This window comes from Pithys albifrons, chromosome 8, assembly GCF_047495875.1.
Source record: "Pithys albifrons albifrons isolate INPA30051 chromosome 8, PitAlb_v1, whole genome shotgun sequence".
In the NCBI taxonomy this organism is placed as follows: domain Eukaryota; kingdom Metazoa; phylum Chordata; class Aves; order Passeriformes; family Thamnophilidae; genus Pithys; species Pithys albifrons.
The window spans coordinates 34,051,357-34,078,244 of NC_092465.1; the positions used below are offsets into that span (position 1 = coordinate 34,051,357).

The 26,888-nt window shown below is 38.3% G+C and overlaps 1 protein-coding gene across 2 annotated transcripts in view; it reads right to left on the minus strand.

Annotated features, from left to right (window-relative positions):
* Nucleotides 1-26,888, minus strand: part of ZNF804A (zinc finger protein 804A) — a 156,035-nt gene that overhangs the window by 108,748 nt on the left and 20,399 nt on the right. The window contains exon 1 of one of the 2 annotated variants that reach the window (XM_071562744.1): nt 11,728-11,774. The exons of the other annotated variant lie outside the window; for it this stretch is intronic. Within the exon in view, the coding sequence (XP_071418845.1) occupies nt 11,728-11,763 (36 nt within the window). The 5' untranslated portion in view covers nt 11,764-11,774. Of the gene's footprint in view, nt 1-11,727; nt 11,775-26,888 lie in introns of those variants that run through there. 2 annotated transcript variants of the gene reach the window in all.

Below are 26,888 nucleotides of genomic sequence, written 5' to 3' on the forward strand. Positions count from 1 at the left end.
AAATAAATGGGAGTCTGAGCAGGTCAGAAAAAGTATTTTAGAGAGGAAATGCTGGTATATCAACAAAGTTATCTATGGAAAGAACTGTGATATTCCCATATCCAAAGACTGAATCCCAAAACCGCACTCACTCACAGTTGCTAAAATGGATCAGCACTCTGTAAATATTTGTTTCACAAGTCACCTACAAAAAGCCTATAATGATTATTTTTCTGAAGATTTATTGTGAAAGATTGGCAAGTGTTTTATTTTTTAAAGCAACAAAAAGCAGACAAAGCAGCCTAAGGGTGATGAAAATCTCAAGGGACAAGAGGACAATTTTAGAAGCCTGAAGATTAAAGGCTTGTTATGCTGCAGAACGATTAACACACTTGAATTTAAGCAGAGGATAATTTCTTCCAGATGAGGAAGCAAGGTGGACAGAGGACTCATGGTTAATAATTATCCTAATCTACTTTCCCCATTCTCGCACAGAGGTTTTTAACCCAATGGGATTTAGCAGCAAAGCAGGATAATTTGAGCCTGTGTGCAGAGGATGACAGTGAAGAGGTTTTCACTACATGCACTCAGTCAGGGATGTCTCCTTAAAGCTCCAAGTCCCCTTTCCACATGCAGTCTCAATCATCCCCTTAAGAGATTCACCGGCACCCACCTGCATGGCAGGAATGTGCTGGGCTTTGACACCATTTGGCAAAACACTAGAGGATGGTTTCTAAATGTTACAACTAGTCCATAACATCCAGCACTTGCTAGACACTACTAGGAGGTTACCTCAAAAGGGCTGTAAAACTCAAACTGTTTCAAAAGCATTCAGAAAAAGGGGTAGGAGTTACTTACAACAAAAATGGCAAGAACCTTTTTGGGAGACAATTTAAGGAGCTCCCTTGTTGACTAGTGAACACAATGAGCAGAAGGACAGAATGCATGTAGGAGAGATGGGATGTATAGGGTATACCTCTTTTGGGGACCCTGCAACATTCTCCATCCTAAAGGCAGCATATTACAGAGTAGGATTAGGGGCATGTTCTTTCTACCCTGGGTTTCCATATTACATTATACATCATATTATACTATGTTATATTACTTATTAACACAAACAGCATTGCTGCAGCACAGTAACCACCAGAGACATCATCCTGGCAGCAGCTTGAAGCAGTAACTTGGGAAATGTTTGCAGTCTGTTTTGTCAGGTTGAGTGGTGAAACAGTCACCTTGGAATTGCTTGTGATGCTGTTAATGACTCAAAACACATCCTAAAATCATCACAATGACCTGTACTGATATTGAAAGGGAAAAAATAATGGCTAAGAGATAAATACTCGTGTATGCCACAAGCAGTGCAATCCTATGGCAGACATAGCAGCAACCTCCTCAGGTACACTGACTGTAGTTCAGGTTTGCCAAAAACCACATAGGGCTGATGAAAAATAATTTGTCACAGCTGGTCATATCTGGGAGAGGGGAGTCAGATTAGAAAAGTCATGCTGTGTTAAGAGAAAATAGGAAGAAATTTAAAATTACCAGAGTGAATAAATGGCAACTTCCCAAAAGATTTTAAGTAACATTTGAAAATAATCCAAATAGAAATATTTGATAGAAAATAGGGCCATATTCAGAAAATAAATCATAGAGTCATTTAGGTTGGAAAAGACCCCCTAAGATTATTGAGTCCAACCATTAACCTAACACTGCCAAGTCCACTACTAAACCATGTCCCTAAGTGACACGTCTATGAATCTTTTAAAGCCCTCCTGGAATAGTGACTCCAACACTTCCCTGGGCAGCCTTTTCAGTGCTTGACAACCCTTACAGTGAAGAAATTTTTCCTAATATCCAGCCTAAACTTCCCCTGGCACAACCTAAGCCCATTTCCTCCTGTCCGGTCATTACCAGGAAGATGACATTGACCCCCTCCTCCCTTACATCCTCCTTTCAGGATGCTGTAGAGAGGGAAAATATCTCTGGTCTCCCCCAAGCCTCCTTTAGTCCAAGCTGAGCCCCCCCCCAGCTCTCTCAGCTGCTTCTCATCAGACTTGTGCTCCAGACCCTTCCCCAGCTTTGTTGCCTTTCTCTGGACACACTCCAGCCCTCAGCGTCTTTCTTGCAGTGAGGAGCCCAGAACTGGACACAGCTCTGTCAGTGTGGCCTCACCAGTGCTGACTACAGAGGGACAATCACTGCCCTGGTCCTGCTGGCCACACTAATGCTGAGGATGTTTATTTTGAAGTTTTGGTACTTAAATGCCAGCAATAACACCCTTCCTACAGGGCCACACAGCTCTGACCAGAGGCTGACACACAACTCAGGGACTGGGCCTTTGCGGAGGCGTTTAAAACAGAACCCGCACATCTTAGTGAAGCAGCAAAGGGGGATCTCAGCAAGTGAGATAGACTACAGTAACAAAATCTTCCTTTTCCTATTTTTATGTCTTTGGACAGATAAAAAATATTTGATAAAACTTAGACATGCCCTTTTTGATGGATTATCTACACTTCACTTTCCACCTTTTTTCCTATATATAAAAAAGCCTACAGCTAACCAGAATTCTGTATGTGAACTATTAGAAACTAAATTACCTGAATATACATACCCATATGTATATAATTGAAAACCACACCAGAAGAAAACCTGTAGATAATACTCTGTATGCATATCATCTTTCTGTGAGCTGCCCTACTATCATTCCTATCAACACTTACATCTTGATATTTAATACCCACTGAAGTTGACAAGCTTTTCAAATTCTTTGATCTCTGCACAATCATCTTTCATAAAAACCAACTTGCAAATAACTCACATATTAGTGTTGAGAAGGATCCCTATAATTAAACATGTACAATCCAGAAAAAAGATGCAGAAACCCGACATGGATTATAATTTATGGAACAGGATCAACTCTAAACAAGCTATTTAGATGAAGACCTTCTGATGCCTCATAATGTTGGTCTTCCCTTAGATGGTAAACAGGTGTTTTTAATATAACAGTGTTTGAGGTAACATTGTATCAAAATAAGAAAAGGAAACAGTGAATGCACAGGTTGGGAATTAGGGTTAAAACTGGTCTGGAAATGCAGATATTGTACTTATGTAACAGGAAGAAGCAACAGATGGAAAATAAGGTGGTCATACTGTCTAGAAGAGTAAAGAAACTTAAGTAGCAGAACTGTATCATAGATTTTTAGAAATAAGGACTCCTCAAGTAGGTTTTATTTTTCTGTGAAGTTGTGCAAAAGGACAGAGGCTGCCTTTCTCCCTTTCACTAAAAATTAAATAACAGGATGCATTTACAACACTCAAAAAACCCAGCAGCTGGCTGGTGACTCATGTAATGAGAATATACCCAGCTGAAAGATAAGAAACCTCCTCTGAGAAAATACTTGGGTCGAAATTCATACACAGACCTGTACATAGATACCCTGTGGTAACTTAAAATATGCAATAAGGCAAAACATTTGCCAATGTATAACAACTTGCAGGTGACTAACTTAAGCACTTTTCCTGTAATTAAGAAAATTCATTAAGATATTGTGTTTGACAAATGCAGACTCCCAGCTAAAGGGATGAGAATCCATCAAAATAAGTGTGGACTAAGCAGTATTTTAAAATAGTGTGGAGTTTATACCATATGCTACATTTTTAGTGACCTATTGCACTGAAAACATACCTTATGAAAACATTCCAGCAATTCAAAATTTGTATCTTAAAAACTGGTCAAGCCAGAGGCTTATTTTCAGACTATTTTTAATAATTTTGGTTCTCATAAAGCATATTCACTCAATTTCAATTAAATTTTAGGAAAGTGTAAGGAATCTTATATGGCAGAACTTCATAAGCATTCCTAAGAAATATACAGATACTTGGGGGGTTTTTCAGTTTGTTCAATGGTTCTTAATAGTTTACCTTTGGAGAGTGGGGCCAGTTCCTCAGGGCAACCAAAAGAAATTTTGTATCCTCAGGCAAATCAGTTCTGAGACACCGTCTTGTTACAAAAAGAGGATGTTTGGGGGTTTGTTTGGCTGTTTAGGAAGCTCCTCATTTGAATCTACAAACAAGCATGTAATGAAACAAGACATTATGACAATTAATATATTAACTTTTATAAGCTAAATAGGAGAAATGGGAAAAAATATATAGACAAGCGTTAAGTTGGACTCTGCAGTCAACTACCACATGATTATTACAACACTATAAACTACATTGGGGCCTCTAAATTCTTTATATTAAAAAAAATGAAATTTCACTTAAGAAGACTGACTTGTGAAGTCAACAAAACATTTCACAGGCATAATCTTCATGTCTAAACAGCCTTAGACTTGCAACCCAGACTTCAAGTGAGCTGCAGCAAAAAGGAAAATAAACCAAAACTGGAATTGTACACAGCGTAAACTGAGAAGTGAACAATGTGTTAATTTTCTCAATGGCTTTTCTATAGTGCTCAGTGTTAATACCTTAGCCTCCGTTCACTCCTCAGAGGTGTTCAGTTAATCTCAGTTTGCTGACGAAAAATTAAAGCACAGAAATATTAAGTCCAACATCATAAAAACAGAAAAATCACAGGAAAAACCCACAAATAAATATGCAAAACACCAACCAAACAAAAAAGCCACTGCTTATTTGAGGACCCAAACACAGATGCTTAAACACCGATTTTCATATTTTACCTCTTGGAAGTGTAATCTTCTTATGGCAGTCATGACTACTGCATTTTTCTACGTATTTATGTAGTAAATACAAGCATATTCCTACAGAAATGTTTGTTGGCCTTCATTTTAATTAAAAATTCTGTTTGCTTTATGCTTAGGCACCACGACTGCACAGACTGAATTCTTGCTGCAGGCATTCACACACCGTGTCACCAAACCCAGGCTTCTCCATAACACCTACTGTGACAAAGAGCCAAAGATCCATGCTGGACACAAGGAGCATGCCACATGTGTATTGACCCCACTACTACAATCCCAATTAATTTACAAAACTCCTGATGAAACTAAGAATTCACTTTTAAAATAAAATCAATAAACAAAATGTCATCGCCAAATATAACTTACAGTAAAAGCTTCAGTCTTTTGTACTACTTCACAAAGACTCTTGGGACTAACCTGTGCAAGCAGCTGATATACAAAGATCAAGATGTTCAAGGCACTGTCTGTGAATTTTCAGTTAAACTGTGTCTCACAGAACTTTTTGGGTACAAGTGACACAGGTTTAAAAAGAGCTAGAAAATGAAGGGGCTGGAAGGGGCAAAAATAAATCAGTAGGGGGTACAGAATGAAGATCAGTCATGCCCCAAAAGGAAGAGTTAAGATTACCCATCTCAAAAGAACATTTTGGAGACTCAGCATGCCTTGCTGACAAATGATACTAAATTCAGAATATATGCACAGAAATTGATAAACCTGCCAAAGACAACAGCAGAGGTGGAACCATCTGAGCCTCTGGAAAAACTCCCATCACGTTCCTAGACTATGCTCTGTGTAAACAATGCTTAAATGTCCTCACCAGGCACTATGAGTTAAAAACTGTCCCAAGAGAAATGTTTGGAGATTTCAGTTCTTCAGACCAAAAGCCCTCTGCCAGCATTGCCTGAACACATGGCTAGATGTTCATCGGCAAATGAATTCCCAGCACTGGACTTATAATAACATCTATATCATCAAGGAGAAACAAGCACAGTTGGACCTGTGGTTATACCGTCTATTCTCCACAACTCTGGTGTTCTATGTTTTGTTATTTTTTACATCTACAGAGCTCACTGACCGAATCTCGTTCTACTTAGGACAGGTTAGAATCAAACTGAGATGCCGCTGTCTGTTTCCAAGCCCCTCCACCACATACAGAGCAACCTGAAGTGTAAAATCATCCTCATGAATTTCATCCTTCATAAAGGAATATATTCTCTGCATACAAATAATTATAGCACTTGACACAGAACTCCCATTAAGACAACAAGGTCACCTCCCCATTGAGAGCTACTAGACGTGAACATCTGTCACTTAAACAAATGTCACTGAGTATATCAACCTGAAGGCTTCGCTTATCCACAGAGAATGGAAAAAAAAGTTGTATTTTTGGGTTTATGGGGTGACATCCGTTTGAGTGACAGATGCCTGTGCCACAAGAGTACTGAACACAGTGTTTTTATGAGAGAGTAATCACCTCCAAAAGACTTTGCCCAGTACAAAAAACTAAGTGTTCTTTCTTTTATGATAAGCTCTTTTCATACGCTAAAAATCTTGTTTATCAGGGATTGAAACTGCAAAATTTCAGAGCTGCATATGTTAAAGCAAGGCAGCCTAAAGCCTTTAGAGACACTGTGTTATTTGTGCCTAAGCCTAAATCCTGGTGTTTAGATCTCATTATCTCAGTTTGACCACGAGACTGCAAACAAGCCATGCAAATTTGTAAAACATTCCACGTAATTTGTATTAGAATTTAACACTACTTTGGGTATGTACAGTTTGGGGATATTTATTTTTACTGCTGAATGCTACACTAATCTGCATCTGAATTGATCATTGTATTGAATTAGCTATTATTTGATGATTATCTCAAGCAGAACAGAACAACCCCAAACCAGCAGGGAGTCTTTATCTAAAACCAAAGGCAAACAGATTAAAACTGTGAAAACACAGCTCCATAATTTATTAATTAATACTTCTTGGGTTGTTTCCTTAGAACTTAAGTACATGTTGGGGACCCTGTTCATTAGTGATATAGAATGCTGCAAATCCTGCAAAATATTCTATTAAGGATTTTGTTCTTCAGTAAATTATCTGGGCTGCTCGGGAAAGGGTCTAGAACTACCTGTGACATGTAAGGAAATTTTATATTCTTCTACCAAAACAATTTCTTCAATAAAAGCCACAGCCTGAGAAGAAAAATCAGAAGATTTGGCTAAACACAAACTAAAGCACTCAAGGCAAAGTACCTGTGGGACAGTTGAATCAAACCCACATTCTCCCTCAGGAGATATAGCAGAGCTATTAAGGACTTTTTCATCACACTCAGTCTTCTGGCAGAAAATGAACACATTAAGATCTATCAGATCACCCAAACCATAATATTTTATCTTCTCTCTATTGATCTGAAATGTCTACAAAAAAAGAATTAAAGCATTTGATTTTAAAATAATTTAGCAAAACATTGTGAAGCACCTCCCTGTCTCCCAACACCATCCAGCCCTGTCCTGTGTGGGTGGGTCTCTCCAGAAGAATGCTGCTGCCATCAGACAACTCTCTCATTTCTCTTGGTTATATGACAAATACATCCAGTGGATTACATGCAAGGGAGCTGCAGATCTGGATATGTCACTGGAAAACTAGTTTGTCCAGACAGAAGCAGATTACCTGGGATCATAGGGGGAAACACCTTAGGAGGAAAATGTAGCTCACTATGAAGCACTTTAGCAGTTGTGTTGGAACTCCAAGTACACATTTATATTTTGAAAACATCAAAATACATAATTCCTATACCAAACAGACTCATCAAAGCCATGGTTCAAAAACAAGTCATACAAAGAAAGGGGAAAAGGTGAAATTTCAAACTTCTCTGGTTTCTGGGAGAAAAAAGAGATACTGCCACACATCCATTGTCCAACACAATTTATGAATTTTCCTCAATTCTTTCAGTTCACAGAAACTGAACAGATTCAACATGACTTGTAAACTTCATCCCCAGGAATGCTGACTGTTTTCACAATGTCTCCCTGGACACCCAGGACCAACCCACCTCTTGGTCTCACCTCTACAAGAAACGCGAGGGGACACCTTGGAACAGCAAGATGGGCATGGGAAGGAATCCCTCCTGCCCAGTTGTTCTGAAATGAGGGAAAGCCTCATGGAGAGGAACAGGTGATGAGCAAAAAAGGATAAAAAACTTGCAAAGAGTGAGTTGAATGGCATGTCCTGCCTGGGGCAAGCAACTTGGACACCACAAAAAGGTGGGACCAGGAGGCAGAAGGGGCAAGGAACAGGTTGCAGAAATGGAGCCCTCTACTCAGGCTCCACAGAGCAAACTCCTCCAGAATAAATTTTGTGCCACAACACTAGGAAAATAAATTTAAAGCAAAAGCAATGACAGCTGTCTATATCACAGCTCATTTCCACTCAAAAAAGATTGCTTCTCAGATACTTACAAGTCAAGTCTTGTTTTTTTTAAGATAAATTAAGCACATTTATTTCTAATTTCTAAATAATTTTTTAAAGCTTTGAAATAAAAAATTTTAGATGGGAGAAAAAAAACGCTTTATGCTTATCAGTATATATTTATATGCAATCACACAGATTTTTTGTGATAGAGGTTCAAAATGTGCAAACTAACAGAAGTCATCCTTAAGATGAAGGCCTAGTCTTCTGGTTGACTAAAAATAGCTATAGAACACTCTAATTTATTTTTCAATTATTTTACAGTATATGCAATATTTTTTTAAATATGCATAACTTAACTATGCAAATATTATCACTGCACTATGATGTTTAGTATATTCAGCAGATATGACTCGTTCCTTAAGTCAACAGACAAAAATTGTGGTCCCATTCTGCTAATCTCTACAACAATGTGTCAGTTTTCCAAGCATGTACAACAAAACAAGAATACATAAATACATACATACATACATACATAAATAAATAAATAAATGAATGAATGTATGTTTCTTTTAATCTTCTTTATCCCCACAGGTAACTGAAGCCAGGCCTAGTCCATGGTTTTATTGGCCATCAATTGTGTTCATACCTCCTTTTTTTTTTTAACTTTCCTGTTCAAGGTCAAGGATGAATTCACAAGCTGCATTCAGATCTCCTGCATCCAGGTGAAGTCACTAAGCCACAGGAATCAAAGCCAACATCTCACTGAAGCACAAAGCAGTCTCACAAGGCCAGAGTTCCAGGGACCTGCTCAAATATCAGCATGTTCTTTCATTCTGGGCTATTACAACACAGTCCCCATATGGATCTGTCACCTCGAAAACTGGTATCAGAACAATATCAGATTAAAACCTGACCATGCACCTTAATGACCAACTACAGCATTTAAATTCAAAGACTGAATAATAAAGCATAAAAGACCTGATAAATTCAGTAGCATCTTACCATGAAATCAGCATTAAAAGTATTATAGGTGCTTTTTATCATAATTTTGAACAAGTAACACTGGTACTTTTCTTAATCCCCAACCTTCAACCGTCACTTTACAGACTAAATTGATACATGAAATGGGTTTGATTATCTATGTAGCCCAAAAGTTCAGATCTTCAGAATGAAAGGCAAGTATTTCACTATAAATACCTTGTTGCAAAAATGTAAGATTAATTTCCATTAACTTCTCTGCTTTACAGTTAAATCAGTTCAAACAACCATAGTAAAAAGAGTTAAACATTTTAAGTATGTTGTTGCTGAAAATTACATAAATAATAATTTTTCCCTAAAATTTCTCTGCCCTTATTGTTTTCACATAATTTCAAATTTTTATGAGTTATGCACATCTCACATTCTTTCTCAACTATGGTGATACTGAAGTAACAACTTATACTTCAAAGGATTTTAAATTACTAGTGTATAAAAATGAACTAAGGCAATCAGCTTACTACTATAAAAAGAAAGCTGAATTCAAGGCAAAGTAAACTAAATTCAGATTGAACTAATAGGTGCATTTCATGCTAATGATTTTATTTATTCATCCTAGCTAAATGCATCTCAAACACTACACCTCAAAAATAAATTTAACAGATCAAAACTTCAAAAGTGAAATTTAAAGAAATTTTACTAAAGTGCATCAATATAACCTGACAAAGTCAGGTCACAGCTGTCCAGTGCCAGAGAGCATCCTGCCTCAACCATGTGCTGCCAGGCTGCACCACAGGGAACAGTCTAAGCACAGAGACCAACACGATTGTCCTGGCTGGATCCACTGAGCACAACTTGAGGCATTTGCCTCCCTCTAACCCTGGGCATCCTTCTCTCTCAGCCAAGGACCAATTTCACACAATGACACACCTTACACGGCTCACCTTGCAAACAGTTGTGTTATCATTCAAATTAGAGGGAAACTAATACTTTATATAATTTCTCTACTTCCTTTTGACCACCCATTTTTGTTTTGAAGTGGGAATTATGTGGAGTTCAAGTCAACATTGTTCCACATCTTCTTTGCGTACAAAGCTCAGCCTAGGGGAAAGACACTGTTTGGTATTGGGTTTAGTCTTGTACAGAACCAACTGATATGGTGATTTCTCTCCTAATCCTTTTCACAGTTGTCACAAAATACCACATATGGTAGTTTTGTATGTCCAAATCACTGGCATGCTCAACTTCAAGGTGGAAGTCTCTTCCACCTTAAAAAGTTAGGAATAGATAACATTCAGAAAGATTTCCAGTAAATATAAATCAAAAGCAGACCTACTTTGTCCAAATGTGATACTAAAACTATTTTTCTTTCATCTTTCAGCAGTGACTTTTCTTTAGCCAAAGGGATATTAAAAACCAAAGTGGTCATTCCAAAACTTAGAGGAGCTGTAATGTTTGTAAGACATAAATATATCACCAAATACTTCACTAGCAATTAGTTCTATTTTGCACAAGCCTTGAAAACTTACAGCTGGCAACTGTAGAAATTTCAATGTGAATGACTTCAATAAAAAAAAAATTCTCAAGAGCGTTTTTATTAATTATCTTACAGAGAAACTATTACACTAACGAATTGTGAATGCAGAATTGACCTAAGAGTTTCAGGAGTGACAAGGTCCAATTGTCTAAATTATAAAAAATAACAAAATTTATAAAACTAAGGTGGTATTTACTGAGGTACTGGTGTGAAAATCAGCAATGGCATTAGGAGAAAACAAAAATACTGCTGAACTAAACTGAAAGCATACTAATGTTTTGAATATTAAAGCTATTTCTACTACAAAGAGAGAAAGAAACATTACTACCCAGCACATCACTACAAATGGGAAAGGGATGGGAGAATTTTCTGTGGGGCAAGGATATGATAAGAAATAAACATAAGGACAAAAGATACAATAATTTTTCATTTGAAATAAGATGTTTTTTCCATTCCTTCCGCCACTGCTCCAGCAGCTTTTGGGATACAGCTTGTAAAAGCACATTGAAAAGTCTCATGTGGCTCAGCTGGCCTTTTTATTGAGAAAGCTCTTACTCATTGTGAAGAAACACAAGACAACCACTTTTCTTATTATCAAGTATCTTGGTAAAGCTACTTGGACAGTTTTGGTTGGTTTGGTTTTTTTGAGGGGAGGTATGCTTATTATGGACTTTTGTACTCATATATTGAGCTTACAGTTCTTAAATCTACCCATGGCAGACGTAGACTTCACCACAAACCCTGGGATTTAACACTTGATTTGGCTCCCAACATGAGCATTGAGATTACCCAGTAGCCCAAAGCCACACCAAATGAGTCACTGCTGAGGCGTTACAACACACATACATAACACTTAGCACAAACTATCACATTTAACACACATCAGCAGAGAAACAAAGGTCACAATCACTTCAAAAGCTCTGAGCTCATAATGATGATGCTACAAAGCTGGCCACGGTTTGATCCTCAATATCCAACATGTCAAGGTGAAGCACCAGAGGGATTAGGGCTAAGGGAAGACGAAGACAGGGAGAGAGAGAAAGGAGCGGCCCCTTCATAACCATCCTCCACAGAAGTCTTGAGAGGATTTCAAGCAAATTACAGACCACTTTAATCCCAGATCCTCACCTGACTGAGTGACCACCATAAAGGATAAGAATACATTTATAAGGTGTCTGCTGTCTCAGGACCTGAGCATGGAACAGGTGCTTCAGCCCCCTTGACACTCAATGGTATGCAGAAATGGCACAAACCTCTTATTTCTGTGTCTCTTGGTGCTCCATGTACATGGCCAAGGATATGACCCTAAACAAATAAAAAAAAGTGAATGCTGTAGTACACACCAATAGAAGTCAAATCCCCTGAAGAAAAAAAAAGAGAGAAAAAAAAAGAAATCCAAAAACCAAAAGTTCTCCCCATTAATTAAAAAAAAAAACCAACAAAAACCAAAAAAACCAAAACAAAACAAAAAAAACCCCAAGGAAATAAAAAGGTGTTATCAAGGAAAAAACCAAAACCAACTGAAATCCAGACAATAAAGTCAGATCACTATAAATATAAAAGAAAAATATGCTGCTGAGTTTATAAAGAGCATCCAAGCTCTCTTATGCATTTAAAAAAATTATATTTTCAAAGGATCCATGCAGATATAGTTATAGTCACTTCCATGGTCTAGTAGTCACAACATCTAATCCTATCAGCAGGATAGCATGGTTTACTACAAATAGAGCTTAGTAAAGAAGTCAGGAAATCAACAGCAATAGAACTAACTTACTATACTAAAACTTTTTTTATTTCCTGTGTGGTATGGGGAAGGGTTACCAAGTTTATTCACTTCTATGTCTACTAATAATCCCCAAATCATCTATAGGACATACTGGAAAAAGAGATATAAATCTGTTCCAGGAAATCTCACCTTGGAACTGATCAGCCTTATCTAGTCCATCCTTTCTCCACTCCTGAGATGGGACTTCACAGCACTATGTATTTTAAGGAAAAAAGACCTTCAGTTTTAACCTCTGCACCCTTGCCATGGTCATCCAAGAAAACCAAGAAACAATCAGGTTTCCAAATGGTGCTTAATGGCTTCAACTGCTATTATTTTTTAAAATATATAGTGACTAGAACCTTACTCCTCAGGTCACTGATCAGAGGCAATGGAGAACAAGCATGGGAGGATAATATTATAGGTCAGTCGGCTAAAATCATAAGTGCAAGGAAGAAGAGATGGGAGGAAAAAAAGCAAGTATCAAGAGTCTGGCCAGCCACTTTACAAAACAATTTTGCTTAATTTACTTAGAGTCACTCTTGGGTAGGAATAGCTAAGAAGTGGTGCACTGAGAGCCAGGAGATGTGATTAATGAGGTCACTGCCTACCAGAGAACTCCTGGCGGGAACTGAGACTGAGGTTCCTGGCAGGAGAACTCAGGACCTGCCAGAAGCTGCAGGAGGCAGATGAATCAGACCTTCACACAAATGTCCAAGCAGGAGAAAAAAATGGAAAATAGAAAAATCCTGCAATGTGAAAGCCACACTGCTTGTGTGACTAACGACATTAAACTGAATTTTAATAGCCAGTGCCACAGGACATGTTAGTTTTATTTTTTTTAAAGCAGCTTTGAAAAGCAACATCTGTTTCCTAAAAATGCAGAGCCCAGCTCCTCAATGGAGCTCTCCATCACTAGATCACAAATCACTATGCAGAGAGGCAATATCCATCCCCAAGAGTAAGTGGCTGGTAACAGAAGGAGGCTTGTGGGAGGATATGACTTGTCTAAAACCGAACAAAACAACAGAAAAAGGATACAAAGCAAATGCACATGGGAAGTTATTACAAGTTTAAAAAAATATCTTGGTGACAAAAATAATACACTTTCTTCCACAATGGAGCACAATGCAGTGGTCCTCTTAGTTTGCTATTCTTATATTTGATAGCCTTATCTAGACATTCTTAATCCCAATCCTTCCTACAACATCAAAACCTAAAACCCCCACATTTTCTAGCAAAAAAAAACCCCGTTTTTACTACTAATGCATTTGTGTCACAAACGTTGTCTACTTCCTTGAAAAAGCAAACAAATTAGTGTAGAGACACAGTGTTTCCTTGCTTACTCTGACTAAAAAGCAACAACCCTCCAGGAAATGAACAAAACCAAGCATTGCATCCGTGAAGGTATTGTATTATTGGCACATATTCAGAATACGAGGCCCTGATTGACCATGCCGAATGGGCAAGACTAAATTATGTCTACATTAAACCGGAATTTTAGGTCTTCAGGCTTGAAAAAAAGAATCTTTGAATAAAAGGTGTATTTCATGACACAAAATTACAGTCATTAGGTGAGTTACCCTACTATAAAATAATTTTAATATGTTTAGCTCCTTGAAATTGTCTTTGTAGATAGTCCCCTAGTAAAATATTTTTTGCAATAAAGTCATTTACCAAGAGCCAAATTGCTTTGCTCCTATTAGAGTTTCTCCTGTACCTATTTTATTTTTTGCCTTCACAACGTATTTTAAAGGCAGTAAAGCAGAAAGCAGTAAAAGAAGCAATAATGAAGGAAGAGACACACAAAGTGATCCTTAATGGATTGTCAGCTCATGAAGGCAATTCACAAGCTGGAGCAAAATGAGTTCTATGCACAAAAGAAATCAATACTCATTGTAGCCTCCTTCCTGCTACACTGCAATTTATCAGCTAAGCAGAATACTGTCACATCTCATAGGTCTCAGAAAACTCTCTGCTCTCCAAAGCAATATTTACTCTTTGTGGTTTCACCTCAGCTGAATTGGATCCATCCATAGCAACCATTTGCTGACCCGCAGAAGACTAGAACAAGGCAGTTTCTTCAGTAGCCAAGAGCCAGGGTGCGCCTCTGTACCATGAGCTGGAGAACACACGGGACATGCCCAGAGTGTCCTCTGTCATTCTTACTGCTGCTCCTGGATGTCTAGTTACCAGATTGGTATTCATGCAAGAATATTTACCATCACATCTATTATTTAAATTAAAGCTAGGTACATATTTAAGCTACTTGAAGCTTCCACTGCACAGCATGTTTTAAGGACAGATGGTATTTAAGGAAGCATTTCCTTAAAAATGGACAAATAAAACTTAGGAGACCATCCACACACTTACAGTTATGAAACCAAATGTTTTGAAAGTTGTAAAGAGTATCAATAACTGACATGGGCAGAACTCCTAATAACACTAGTCATCTAACCTGGAAGCAAGTAAGTACCTAAATTCCTAAACTTTGTCCTTTCTTATACACAAGCCCAATTTATTAACATGAAAATTTTTGAATGCACTTCAGAGGCACACAGCCCTGCAAACCTAATAACGTGGCTGAAATAAATAAGACTACAGAACCAAGAGACACAAAGGTCACAAACTCACCATTTACCTAATGGAGCACATTTCTGCATTTCAGATTATCTCAAGTCTTTTAATGAAACATAATGGCACCAGAGAAGATAACCTCCCCATTAAAGGAGCGCTCACATCAACTCACTGCTGCAAGAAGCACCCTCAGTGCCCTGGTTGGCTCTGACAGGGTGTCGGGGTTGCCAGTAATTACCAGTGACTCAAACCAGGATTGAGTGGGCAGAAATCTTCTCCTAGAAAGCAATGCTAATGAATCACCTGCCCCTCCATGGGATCAGACTGGAAGATGCTTGGAATTGTGGATAAGTGTTTTGAGATTGGTTATGACATGCTCAGAGGTCAATTTGAGAGTTTTCAATTATAACTTGAAATTCTGCCCCTGGAAAGTTTCAGAGCATCTTCTTTCCCTCCTCCCTCTTCCTCCGACTGTAGGGACAGTATTTAAGATGCCTTTGGCATGGGTGCAATAGCAACGCTGTCTGTTTCACTGGCAACATAACCGGGAAAACTTGCATGAAGGGGAAAAGCGGAACTTAAATGGAAATTGGAACAGACCATTTTGTTTTGAAAGTCTTCTCTGTGCACCCAGAGCATCCTGGATACTCATCAGACATTAAAACATGGCCAGTAATGACAAGATCAGTCCTTACAGACCTGGTCAATTCCCTCCTGATGTAACATTTACACTTTCCTCTGAAAAATAACAATAAATTTTGAAGGTAGTCACTCAAAACTAGTCATTTCATGCTTCTAAATACCAGCTATAAAATTCCAGAGCTGAAAACTCAAAACTTTATTTTAAATACCTATTATTAAAAGTATAACAAAAATACATTTTTGATTTTGTATTGTTATCCATAGACAAAAAAATTCAGAAAATATAAAACAATCCTCTCAGATGTGATTTTAGAAAAAATTCTGATGGAATTTTTCTTCACCTCTCTTCTATTAGGATCAACAGTACCAAGTCCATGAAGCAGAACTGAGGAGTAAAAGTATGTATGTAGGCCAAACTTCGCAAATGAAGATTTGGGAAGGGCTTTCCCCACGTTGGTGTGCCCTTTGAAGCCTGAGCAGTGGATTTTTTAGGTGAGGCACAGCGTGCGCAGAACTGGCCCCACTGTTTCAGTCCTGAGGTCCATCTGCCACGGCTGAGTGAGCTTGGACAGTGACAGCGAAGTCCTCAGGACTGTCTACAGCACCCGGTACTTGGACAGTGACAGCGAAGTCCTCAGGACTGTGTACAGCACCCAGTACTAACCGGGGCTGATCGTGCTGAGCATCCGAGATCTGACGGGATCGGATGGCAGGGAGGCATTGAATTGCCCGGTACGGTCCCCACTGAGACTCGAACTCACGACCTTGTGATCCAGAGTCCGGAGTGCTCACCATTACACCACGGGACCAGCCTAGTAAAAGTAAAGCTTTATGTTTTAAAGGCTTCCCCTGACCAAACAGCCATCTTCAAGAACAGATCAGTTTTTCTCCAATATCTTGCCTGCTTTCCTCAAAGAATGGAGAAATTTTGGTCAGAAGACTTAAGAAACTGCTACAAGAGGGAGAGCAAATTGGGGGGAAATAATCAGTCTTGGGAAATTGCTGCATACACTAGCAATCTTGGCCACTTCTTTTGCTAGAAGATTCCCACTAATGCAATGGAAATACTCAGAGAAAGCTATTAGCTCATTCAGGTAAGGGACTAAAACAAATACACAGAAAACAAGACTACCACTAAATTTTCCATTGAGACTCTACTGGCTAAACAGCCTTGGAACACCCTATGTTAATGCCAGGAAGGCCATAAAGATTAAGTGATATGTGAGAGTGAAATCAAGAAGACGAGAGACAGGAGGAGAGAGGGGGTATGAAAGATATTGCCTCCAAAAATTAGGAGGGAAAATGTTTGAATAAATATTGTGAACATACTTAATTTCTTTTTTCCTAAGAAGCTTCAATATAAAAATGCAGCAGACTAACAGCTTCTCCTAAATTATCAACATTTAGCATCACCTCAACACACACAGAATCCTGAAGAGTTGTTCAGTAAAATAGTTAAATCTAATAAACACAAACCTAATAATTTATTGGAGGGGGTGGAAAAAAATGACAGACTGTATCAAAAGTTGCTAGTATCTGCTGAATTATGCTACAGGGAAAGCAAGCTTTGAAAACACCTAGACAGTCCCAGACAGAACTGCTACCTGGTGCAAAGGGAAAACTAACAATAAAAATAAAAACATCAGCAGTACTAGACATCAAATTTCAAAAATTGACAGTGAAGGCCCTGTGACAAAATTCTCAAAAAACCCCAAGGAACTTCACAAAGAAATTTGCTGGAGCTTTGAATCTACTTCTAGGACACATAAGAGTAACGCAATGAACAGTAAGAGTATTCTTTTACTGATTTGAATCGCAACCTTTGCTTTAGTCTTAGAAACAGCTGGACTTTGGAACATCTCTCTGCACAACACAAGTTTCTACAGGACCTTCCCATTCCAGAGCACTCAGTAAGGGTGTGCAGCAGGGGTTGGGTAGAAAGCTCTGGCCACAGCCCTACTAGTAAGAACCTTATTTCAAGAGACTATTTTCCTTATTTGGCACTTCCCACCTACTGCTGGTAAATCTTCACACAAAGAATGAAAGAAATTAATTGGCAGATTAGGGAAACAACAGACTTTCCCTTCACAAGTCAGTAGCTTTAAAAATAACATTAAACCATCCATGCAGCTCTTCATCCTCTCCTCTCTAATCTCTCATACTCCCTCCTTTAAACCACTGCCATCCTGGAAAACACACACTAACTGCAGACCCTTCTACACACAGCCCTGCATCTGACAGATAACACTCAAAAGGAGAAATAAAATATACAGTATGCTATTTCTATGCCCTGTTCTTAGCTCATCAGAGTCTCGAAGTTATCACTTGAGACTTAAAGCAGGAGAAAATTAAAGACTAAAAATGTTGTGTAATCTTTGCGCAGCAGAGACATTTTTCTGTCTGTTTTATTCTCACTAGGAAAAAAATAAACACAACCTGTTATATATATTATATATATAATTTATTATACAGTGAACCTGTGGCTGCCCCCTCCCTGGCAGTGTTCAAGGCCAGGTTGGATGGGGCTTTGGAGCAGCCTGGTCTAGTGGATGGTGCCCCTGCCCTTGGAAGGGGGGTTGAAACAAGCCAATACTTTCCAACCCAAGCCATCCCAGAATTCTATGATTTAGCAGAAGAATAAACACTTTGGCTGTATGTATCTCAATGCAACTGCAGTTTACTGACAGTTCTGGTTTTAAAGCAATGAGTACCATTTAAAGCAGAATTACTAAAACATAATATTTAAGGGCTTGACACATCCAAAACAAAGCAGCCTGATATGTCTGTAGGCCTGTAACAATAAACATATTTGTGCAAATAGTTCAGGTACATATAACCAACCTAAACTATGGAGCTGGAGGTCAAAAGTTGAGCAGGAAACCTACACATACATATGCACCTACATGTATTTTATGTACACACAAAGTACATACAGATGGATGACAATAAATGCCTGAACTGCAGTGAAAAAAAATGCTTGTTTTTCTTTTGGAGAAAACATTCTCTCCGTAATTGCCTCATGAAAATAAAACAGAAAAGGAATGAATAACTCATCCTAATTATTACAAGATTTGCACCAGTCACTTAAAGAATAACTATTTTAATACACAGAACTAGCTACTAGTTGCCAATTGTTACATACTTTTAGCTAAAAATCCCACTAACATTTATGTATGTCTTTTTATTGACTTCAATATAAGTATTATTCCATCTTCAGAATTAAGTCTGGTGAAACCACTATGTATTCTCAATACTGTGAGGCCAAAACCTATTCAATATGCCAATCTAATTATAGGTGTTGTCAGATATACATACAAGCTAACAATTCAAAAGATCTTCCATCTTGAAAAAACTCCAAGATTTATTACAAATAAGTTGGGCCTCTTACCAAGACATACAGAGAGTAATTAATTTATCTACATTACTAAATTTTTTCCATGTTTGGACTACTTTTTTCTCAATAACATTATAGCCAGATGCTTCAGTTCTCCCAGGTCAGACTTTTTTTATTGGCTCCTTGCCACATATACAATGTCTATTTACAACAATTAGGTATTTTTTTATATAGGTATTAAATTGTCAGTCTTCTCAACCTGACAGGCCTGGACCATAAGTCACCATTTCAGGACAGTGATTTACACTGCCATGCTCATCTGGAGAACATGCACTGGTACCAAAATGAGGACCACATCTCCTGCTGACTTTCCAAAACAGAAAAAGAAGACCAAGTTACCTTCCCTCTGGTTATCAATAGCCTCAATAGAATTTTATCACTCTAAAGATACCTGTATTCCTTCTTTAGACACTCCAAGCATGCTTAACATGGACCAGATTCTTACCCATTTTCCCTCCTTTCTCAGACTTATTTACTTCCACTGCATGATAGAATCTCCCAGCTGACAAAACATCAGGGATAATCATGACATTTCCAAAAGGATTTCTTACAGATTATAAGAAAATCATCACCTTAATGGGATTTGACACACAATAGTTTAAATCAACTCAATAGCTCTACAGAGAGTTAACAACTGCTTTAAAACATAAGGACCCAAACCTGAAAGAGGCATTAGGTACATAATTAACTCCATCAATTCCCATGTAAATCCCAGACAGCCAGCTCAGAAGCCTGGGCTGGCATGTTTAACCCAGAAAACGCGTTGCAAAATCCGTCACCTAAGTATTTTGCTTTCCTCATGCAACTATTTATTTTAAGTTACTTAAATAACATTACAGAAGCCACTCTTGTATTAAGCCATCTACTGCACTCTGAAGAGTTGAATTTTCTGTTGTTGCTTCTTTTCTTGGGAAACAACATTTCCCTTACTCCATTCAAATCAGTTGTAAAAATATGAAAATGATTGGTTAATCCAAAATAAACCAACACTTTATCAGTTAGGCTAGCAGAATGCTAGCACAGTTTAAAAATATAAAAAAAATATACACATAAAAATATAAAAATAATATACACACACTCTTGCTCACACCCTGGCCCATTCTCAGTGAGGTTTGGAACTTGACAAAGAGCAAAAGGAATGGAAGGATTCTGTGGGGCCTGCAGTGCATTAACCATCTACCAGATTCCTACCGCATATGTGTACTCTAAAGTGTCAATGGCACAAAAGCCCACAGCTGTCACCAAAAGAAGGAATTTTCATTTAATATGAACCTTGGGGGAGTCAAAGCCAATCTAGCCTGTAATGCCTGTAACCCATTTCTAACTACAGGTTACAGTGGGAAAATTACCTATTTCACACCAGCAATCTAAAGAAAGAAAAAGCAGAACTTAAAACACAAAACTGTCACTGGCAGATAAGCAGCCATGGCTAATTTACAACGTGCATCTTCACAAAACACTTTTCAAAACCTGCATGAAAACACTGGAGACAGCGGCACTGACAGGAGCACCAGTTGGTAAAACATTTCTTTCACATTTTTCCTCTTCATACACACCAAGCCAAGCAGTTAGCAACTGCCACTTCATCCAGATCAGAAGATGAGTACATCTGAAAGTGTCTCAAAAGAAACCACACACAGCCAACCAAAATCAACTGCTGTTTTCCCCCAGAATGCCAAATACACACCACTGGTGTCAGGAGGCTGGAGCTCAGACAACCTACACTTGCTGACTGCTGCCCCGGTGTGGTAGATGTTTCAACAGACATAAAATTACAAAGAAAAGTGATCCTGCTTCATACGTTTCTCATAGTCCTTCATTCTTTTGGGTTTTCCTTTAAATGTCTACATAAGTAACAGGGAATAGTGTGCTTACTGAACATTGTTTCATGTCAGATTTCCCCTGAACCAGAAAAGAAAAATAACCACTCAAACATACATTTCTTTTATTTCCCAGTTCAACTGTTCAGCAATTTTTTCCTTTTTGGTTTGCCAAGCCAGATACACAGACAGCTTTACATGCCTGCCCATCTCTGCAAATCCAGAATTTGGGAAAAGCTGATTTACACAACAGAAGGAAAAACAGTTCAAAGTAGAAAGTTTAGAGGAACAAATAAACACCCAGGAGAAAAAGAGAACAGGGGTCTAAGGCAAAGTCCAAAATGCCTTCATCGGGGAGATGAAGCAATATTTGATACCCATAAGAACAGACACCTGAGCCTGTGCTGAGCTAGGAACCAAAAGTCTTCCCTTGAACTGCATCCTGTCTTACATGTTGATTTATACTTTAAATAAGGGACTAAATCAAATACATTAAACTTTGAATAACAATCCAAATCAATATACTATACTACACTTTAAAATAATCAGTTTAGGCCACTTCAAATTATGACATCAATGGCAACTAAAGTACAGTGGAATTTAAATTCCTTGGTAATTAATGCATAAGCCCGTTACTACATTGCACTTGTAAGTTAAGCTGTCAGGGCTGATCTCAGGTGCAGTTCCCTCTCCTGGGAAAGCATCCCTCTGGCTAAACCTATTACCAGACCTTTACCTCTCTTCTTGCTTGAGGTGCTGTAACTACACTTAATCCTCAGCCAGGTCACAGCCAGCTCTTTCCTGGCTCCTCCCCACACTTCTCTGTAAAAGTAACTGCTTTGGAAGACTCAGTCGTTTTAATTCCCCTTTTCAACAGCCTTAAAGAATAGTGTTCCTTTCTTATTCCAATGGAACAATGAGTCAAAAATTATACAAGTAATTGCTGATCACAGGTAACATGGTCAACTGTTCCTATGCATTTTCACCTCCCATCTTATCTCACTAGCTAATACTGATTATTTCCCATTGCACTTTTCTCTAATCCAACAGTTTGACAGCACTCAAAGCTTTTATAAGAACTCCTTGCCTCTAAAGCCTCCAAAATTACTAAAATTGATAGCATATAAGATATGATGGACTCCTAACACAAAATCCTTTCCTGGCTCCCAGAAAGAAACCACACCTTTTATGATTTCATCACACTGGATAGGTGATCACAGCACAGATGAAAATGAACTACAGTCCATCAGAACTAAAGCCATCAAGGACAAAGCTTGTTATTTCCAGTCTGACTCCTCTGCTTCTAAGAAATCAACACTCTACTCCCTTGCTTACTTTTAAACCAAGGATGGCACCACAGATCTCATTCATCCAAAGTGGATGCCCAAGCTACCTCCATTCACCCATGTTTATGAAGTCAAAGCTGCACGCTACCACATGGCTGCGGCAGCCCAAGCCTGGGTTAGGTCAGATATGAAGACATGGGTGAAATGGATCATATGCTGGATTTGTGCTGTTGACAGGATAGACAACAGCAGCTCTAGTTTAATGCTGACACAGACAGGCTGTATGTGATTTGGTGTGAAGACTACAGTTCAAAACTAGCCCTTCACATTCCAGTAAAGAGCTGTGCTATGTCCAAACATTTTTCTAAGCTTGGCAACAAACTCAAAGAAAGTGTACACAAACAAGAACAAGAGAACTGTGCCATCCTCCACCCAGCAGCAAAATTCTGTGCTTTGTTTATTTGCCCAAAGTTGGCTAATACTCATTTCTGAACTACAGTTGTCTGCCACCAAGTCCAGTATTCATCCCCAATGTGTTCCAAAGAAATTGCATTCAAAGAGATGTGTCAACACACCAATTAAAAGTCTACATATGGTAAGTCATTCTCTACAGCCTACAAAAAATCTACATATGAGGTGCACTTTGCCTTTGTTCATTATTTAGCAATAAAAGATGGGAATGTAAACCACAAGTAGCTATTGTAACATTCTGTCTTGCAGATGAGTGGGACTACACTCACACAGCACGTTTCCAGGAATATTAACTTTAAATTTGCTAAGTAGACTCCTAAGATTACCTTACTTCCAGGTTGCTTTCTTTGCAAATTGTCAATAAGGTAATATAAATGTAAACCTGTCACTATTATCTTAACAATAATTAACAATTAAACTCTTCCATCCTTAGCAGACCTCCACAAAAACATTACAATTTTACCTATATTTCTCTTGTTAGGTTAATTCCCACAGGAACATAACATTAAAAGCTGCCAAAACAGATTTTTGAATAGGAGCAAAGAGATGACCTTCTTGCCTAAACTACTGTGCCTGAAAAAGCTGTAGATAAAACAATCTATCCTTCTTATAATTACTGAGGGATCTGGGGGGAGGGAAAAAAATAAAGTGCTGCTATTTTAAAATAATATATAAATGTTACACAGCCTAAACTCCATGAGTAGATTTTGAATTAAAAGCAGACACAAATTGAAGAAGGAAAACAAAAACAACAACAAAAAATCCCACTGCCATGGGAGTCCTCTGCAAAGAGAAGAGCTGCCCAAGCAAGAGAATGCACCCACAGCAGGTGAGAGCAGGGCTCAGTCTGACAGGAACATCCCTGCACTCACAGGGAAAAGGGAAAATTTTCCACGTCTCCAGCCTGACCAAACAAGAATAAAGGGGATGATGAGCTCTCATGCTTGTCACTATGTAAACATCTTCCACCATGTAATGGACCATGTAATGGTTTTGGGGGGTTTTGTTTATGTGGGATTTTTTTTTCCAAGGGTGCTTTTCTGGGTTTTTATTATTATTATTTTTTATCCTTTTACCCCTAAAAAATTCTGAGACAAGTGTTCCCATTGGACTAAAGACACAAGCCTCTGGGCTGAAGAAGTGTCAGGAGTTTGGGAACAAACTGTAGGGAACAAGAATACTTTCCCTGCCTACTCTAACAAACATTAGATGCAAAGAACAATAATAATGATTTTATCACAGTTTTGCAGCTTTTAAATCTTCATGGAAAATGGGAAATTTCTCCACATTTGTTTTCCATCCTGAACTTCCTGTTTGTGTACCCTGTTGCTCTTCCATGAGTCCAAACAAAGTATTTAGCAGCACTGGACAGAGCAAGAGGAGTCTTTGCAATGCACTTGGCTGCCTAAACCTCAAGCATCAGGCTACAGAGATGCATACAGAGCTGCTGATCAGGTACTGGGAATTCCTGTTCTCTCCAAGAAATTCCTGGTATTTAAACAAATACTGGAAATTTGTAAGAGGAGGAGATGCAAAGAAAATTAAGCTGGAGTCTGTCTGTTGCTTAAATACATCCCAAGCCTTTCGTATATCTGAATGCCCTAATCAAAACTTGCATTCAAGGAGATTTAGAGCCTGGTCAATTGGTAGAAAAGATGAATATTCAGAATTATCTCAAAGCAGTCAAAGAAAAAATTTAAAACCTTCTCTCATAAAATATTTGCATCTTTGAAATTAAATTGAAGAAAACAGGGAAGAAGAGGGCAGTAGTGAAGAGTATTTAAAATACATTTTTTTCCAAAGTAAGATCATAAAAAATACAAAGCAATGCATTTAATTAGTTTTTTTCTAATTATCTCCTCTAACAGTTTCCCCCTCCCCTTTTTTGAAACTGAATATCAAACAGATGTATTCAGGATACAGATAAACGTAACTTCATTTCAATTACAGGACTTTTTTGTCAGAATTGCAAGAAGCTGCAATACAAAAATACAAAGAACATCCGACTTTTAATAAACTATATTTTGGCAAAGAAAATTAGATTAGTTCAAGGTTTCTGCAATGTCATACAACAAAGATGCTGCAGCACCCTCCCGCCCTGCCTGGGAGTCATCTGATTCCCGCTCTTGCCTGCCAGGGTATGGCTAATGGCTATTTCCAGGCTTTGGCTTCCCACTCCCATACCCAGCTGTGCTGAACTGCTCTTGTCCTTATGCTCACTTTGAGTCAGAGCCAACTAATCTTCCTCAGATGTACCTGGCACAAATGAGTCCAGTTGTGAGTCTTTTTCCATCAAAATCTAAAATTAGAAACAGAAAAAGAAAAAAAAACACAACACAAAACAACAAACTCCCACAGCAAACCCCACCAAACTTCACTTACACCAAGTGGCACAAATGGTCACAGTTGTAACACTTTTACCAAAATATACAGCATTACACATGACTTTGAAATGTGCTTTTACAACCCACACAATATTTACTGATGCCAAAAGGAATTAAGAGCTGTTTGGTTTGAGGTTGGTTTTTACTTCTTTTTAAAGGTGCAAAACCTACAGCTACAGCTCCTGTGACATTCTCAAAACTCAGCATTTTCCCCCCTCTATCAACATTATGGTTCATAAATGATCATTTCTAACTATGCCACTATTAAACTTCAAGTTCAAATCAAAATTTGTATATTACTCATGTACCTTACACATCTATTTGAAAATTAGCTTGAGCAGTTTCTTTACAACTGAGAAAAGCCTTTCATTTTTTCCCCCTAAATTTAACTACACAGATAGTATTACTGAGCCAACAAACAACAGTAAACATGGGAAGCAAAATAACGCAGGTAGTTGGTAGGGATTTTACAAAGATAACTATGTGCCCATATATTTTACTCAATTTTTATTGAGCAATTTCTAGGTGGGCACAAAGCCAGCTGAACAGAAGGAGCCGGCTCAGGCAGGTAGCAGTCACCCCATTTAGGGCTGTTATGTCCAGTTGTTAAGGGGAGCTGTCAGCTCAGGTTATACATCAGTAACAACAGGAAAATGCATCACTACCAACCTCACTACCTTGTAATTTGAAATATATACAAGTGACCTGGCTGCATGTGATTCCATAGGAAAATGGTTACATTTAAACTCTGTAAAATACTTCTATACACAACCCATGCTTGGCCACTCGCTGGGTTTTCTTCAAAAATCAGGAGTCTACAGAAGTACCATCTAATGCAAACATTTGCACATATTTTATATAATCAAGGAAAGAAGTCTCATACAAACAGTGAACACTATGAGAAAGGAGTCCCAGCATTAAACTCAACAGGCCTTTTGGCACCAACTGCAATGAGAAATCTTTGCTGTTCATACGAACAGTGAACACTATGAGAAAGGAGTCCCAGCATTAAACTCAACAGGCCTTTTGGCACCAACTGCAATGAGAAATCTTTGCTGTTCTGGTTATTAAAGCCAGGAGGAGACTCTCAGAAGCAAGAACATATGTCAGAGAGCCAGTACACACTCCTCTGGCCACATAAGGAGCTCTGTAGCCAAGAGAAGTCTTGGCCACGTCCCACTGCAAAGCAGCACTAGCACAAGACAAAGCAAAAGCAGTCAAACCTTTCAGACATCCCAAGCTGTCCACCAGAGTTCCCATCCCAGAAAGGCAGAGCAGAATGGTCTTCAATTTATTTATTTTTAAGTCTTTAAGATAAATCTGTTTTTCTTCATGCTGTTGCAGATGTCTGGAAGTGATTAGAGAAGCTTTTTTTGACCCAGTGACATGGGAACAATTGCTAAAGAAATGTAATGGGGCAGCTTTTCTGTGTCGGTGCCAAGCTCCTCTCTTGGCCATGAGGCACATGATTTGACTTAATTACTGAGCTACTACATCAAATTCTGCCTCGTGTCAGATGAAAAAGCATTTAAGGGTTTAACCATCTTTAAATAACATTTTTCAAAGACTATGCCTTGTTTTTCTGACCTGGTTTATAAAATCCTAAATGCAAACAGATTAGGAAATAAACATATGCAGTGTGAAAATCACAAGTGTTGTTTTGTGAACTTAGCTCAATAAAGTGGAAAGGATAAACTACTTAAAGATGCAATCATTGAGAGAAGATCTGGAGAACACTGGGGCAGATAGTGAAGGTATAGTTCTTCCTACTGATGCAATTACCCCTAAATTAAACCAGAAAGACAGTCTAAAGAGAAATACAGACAGATGGACATGACAATAATTCTGCTCTCAAACACTCTGGAAAAGCTCAAACTTTTCTTGAAAGCCTAGTTCCTGGGTGTTTACTTACATGATATCCCCACTGATTTTAATGATGAGCAGACCAAT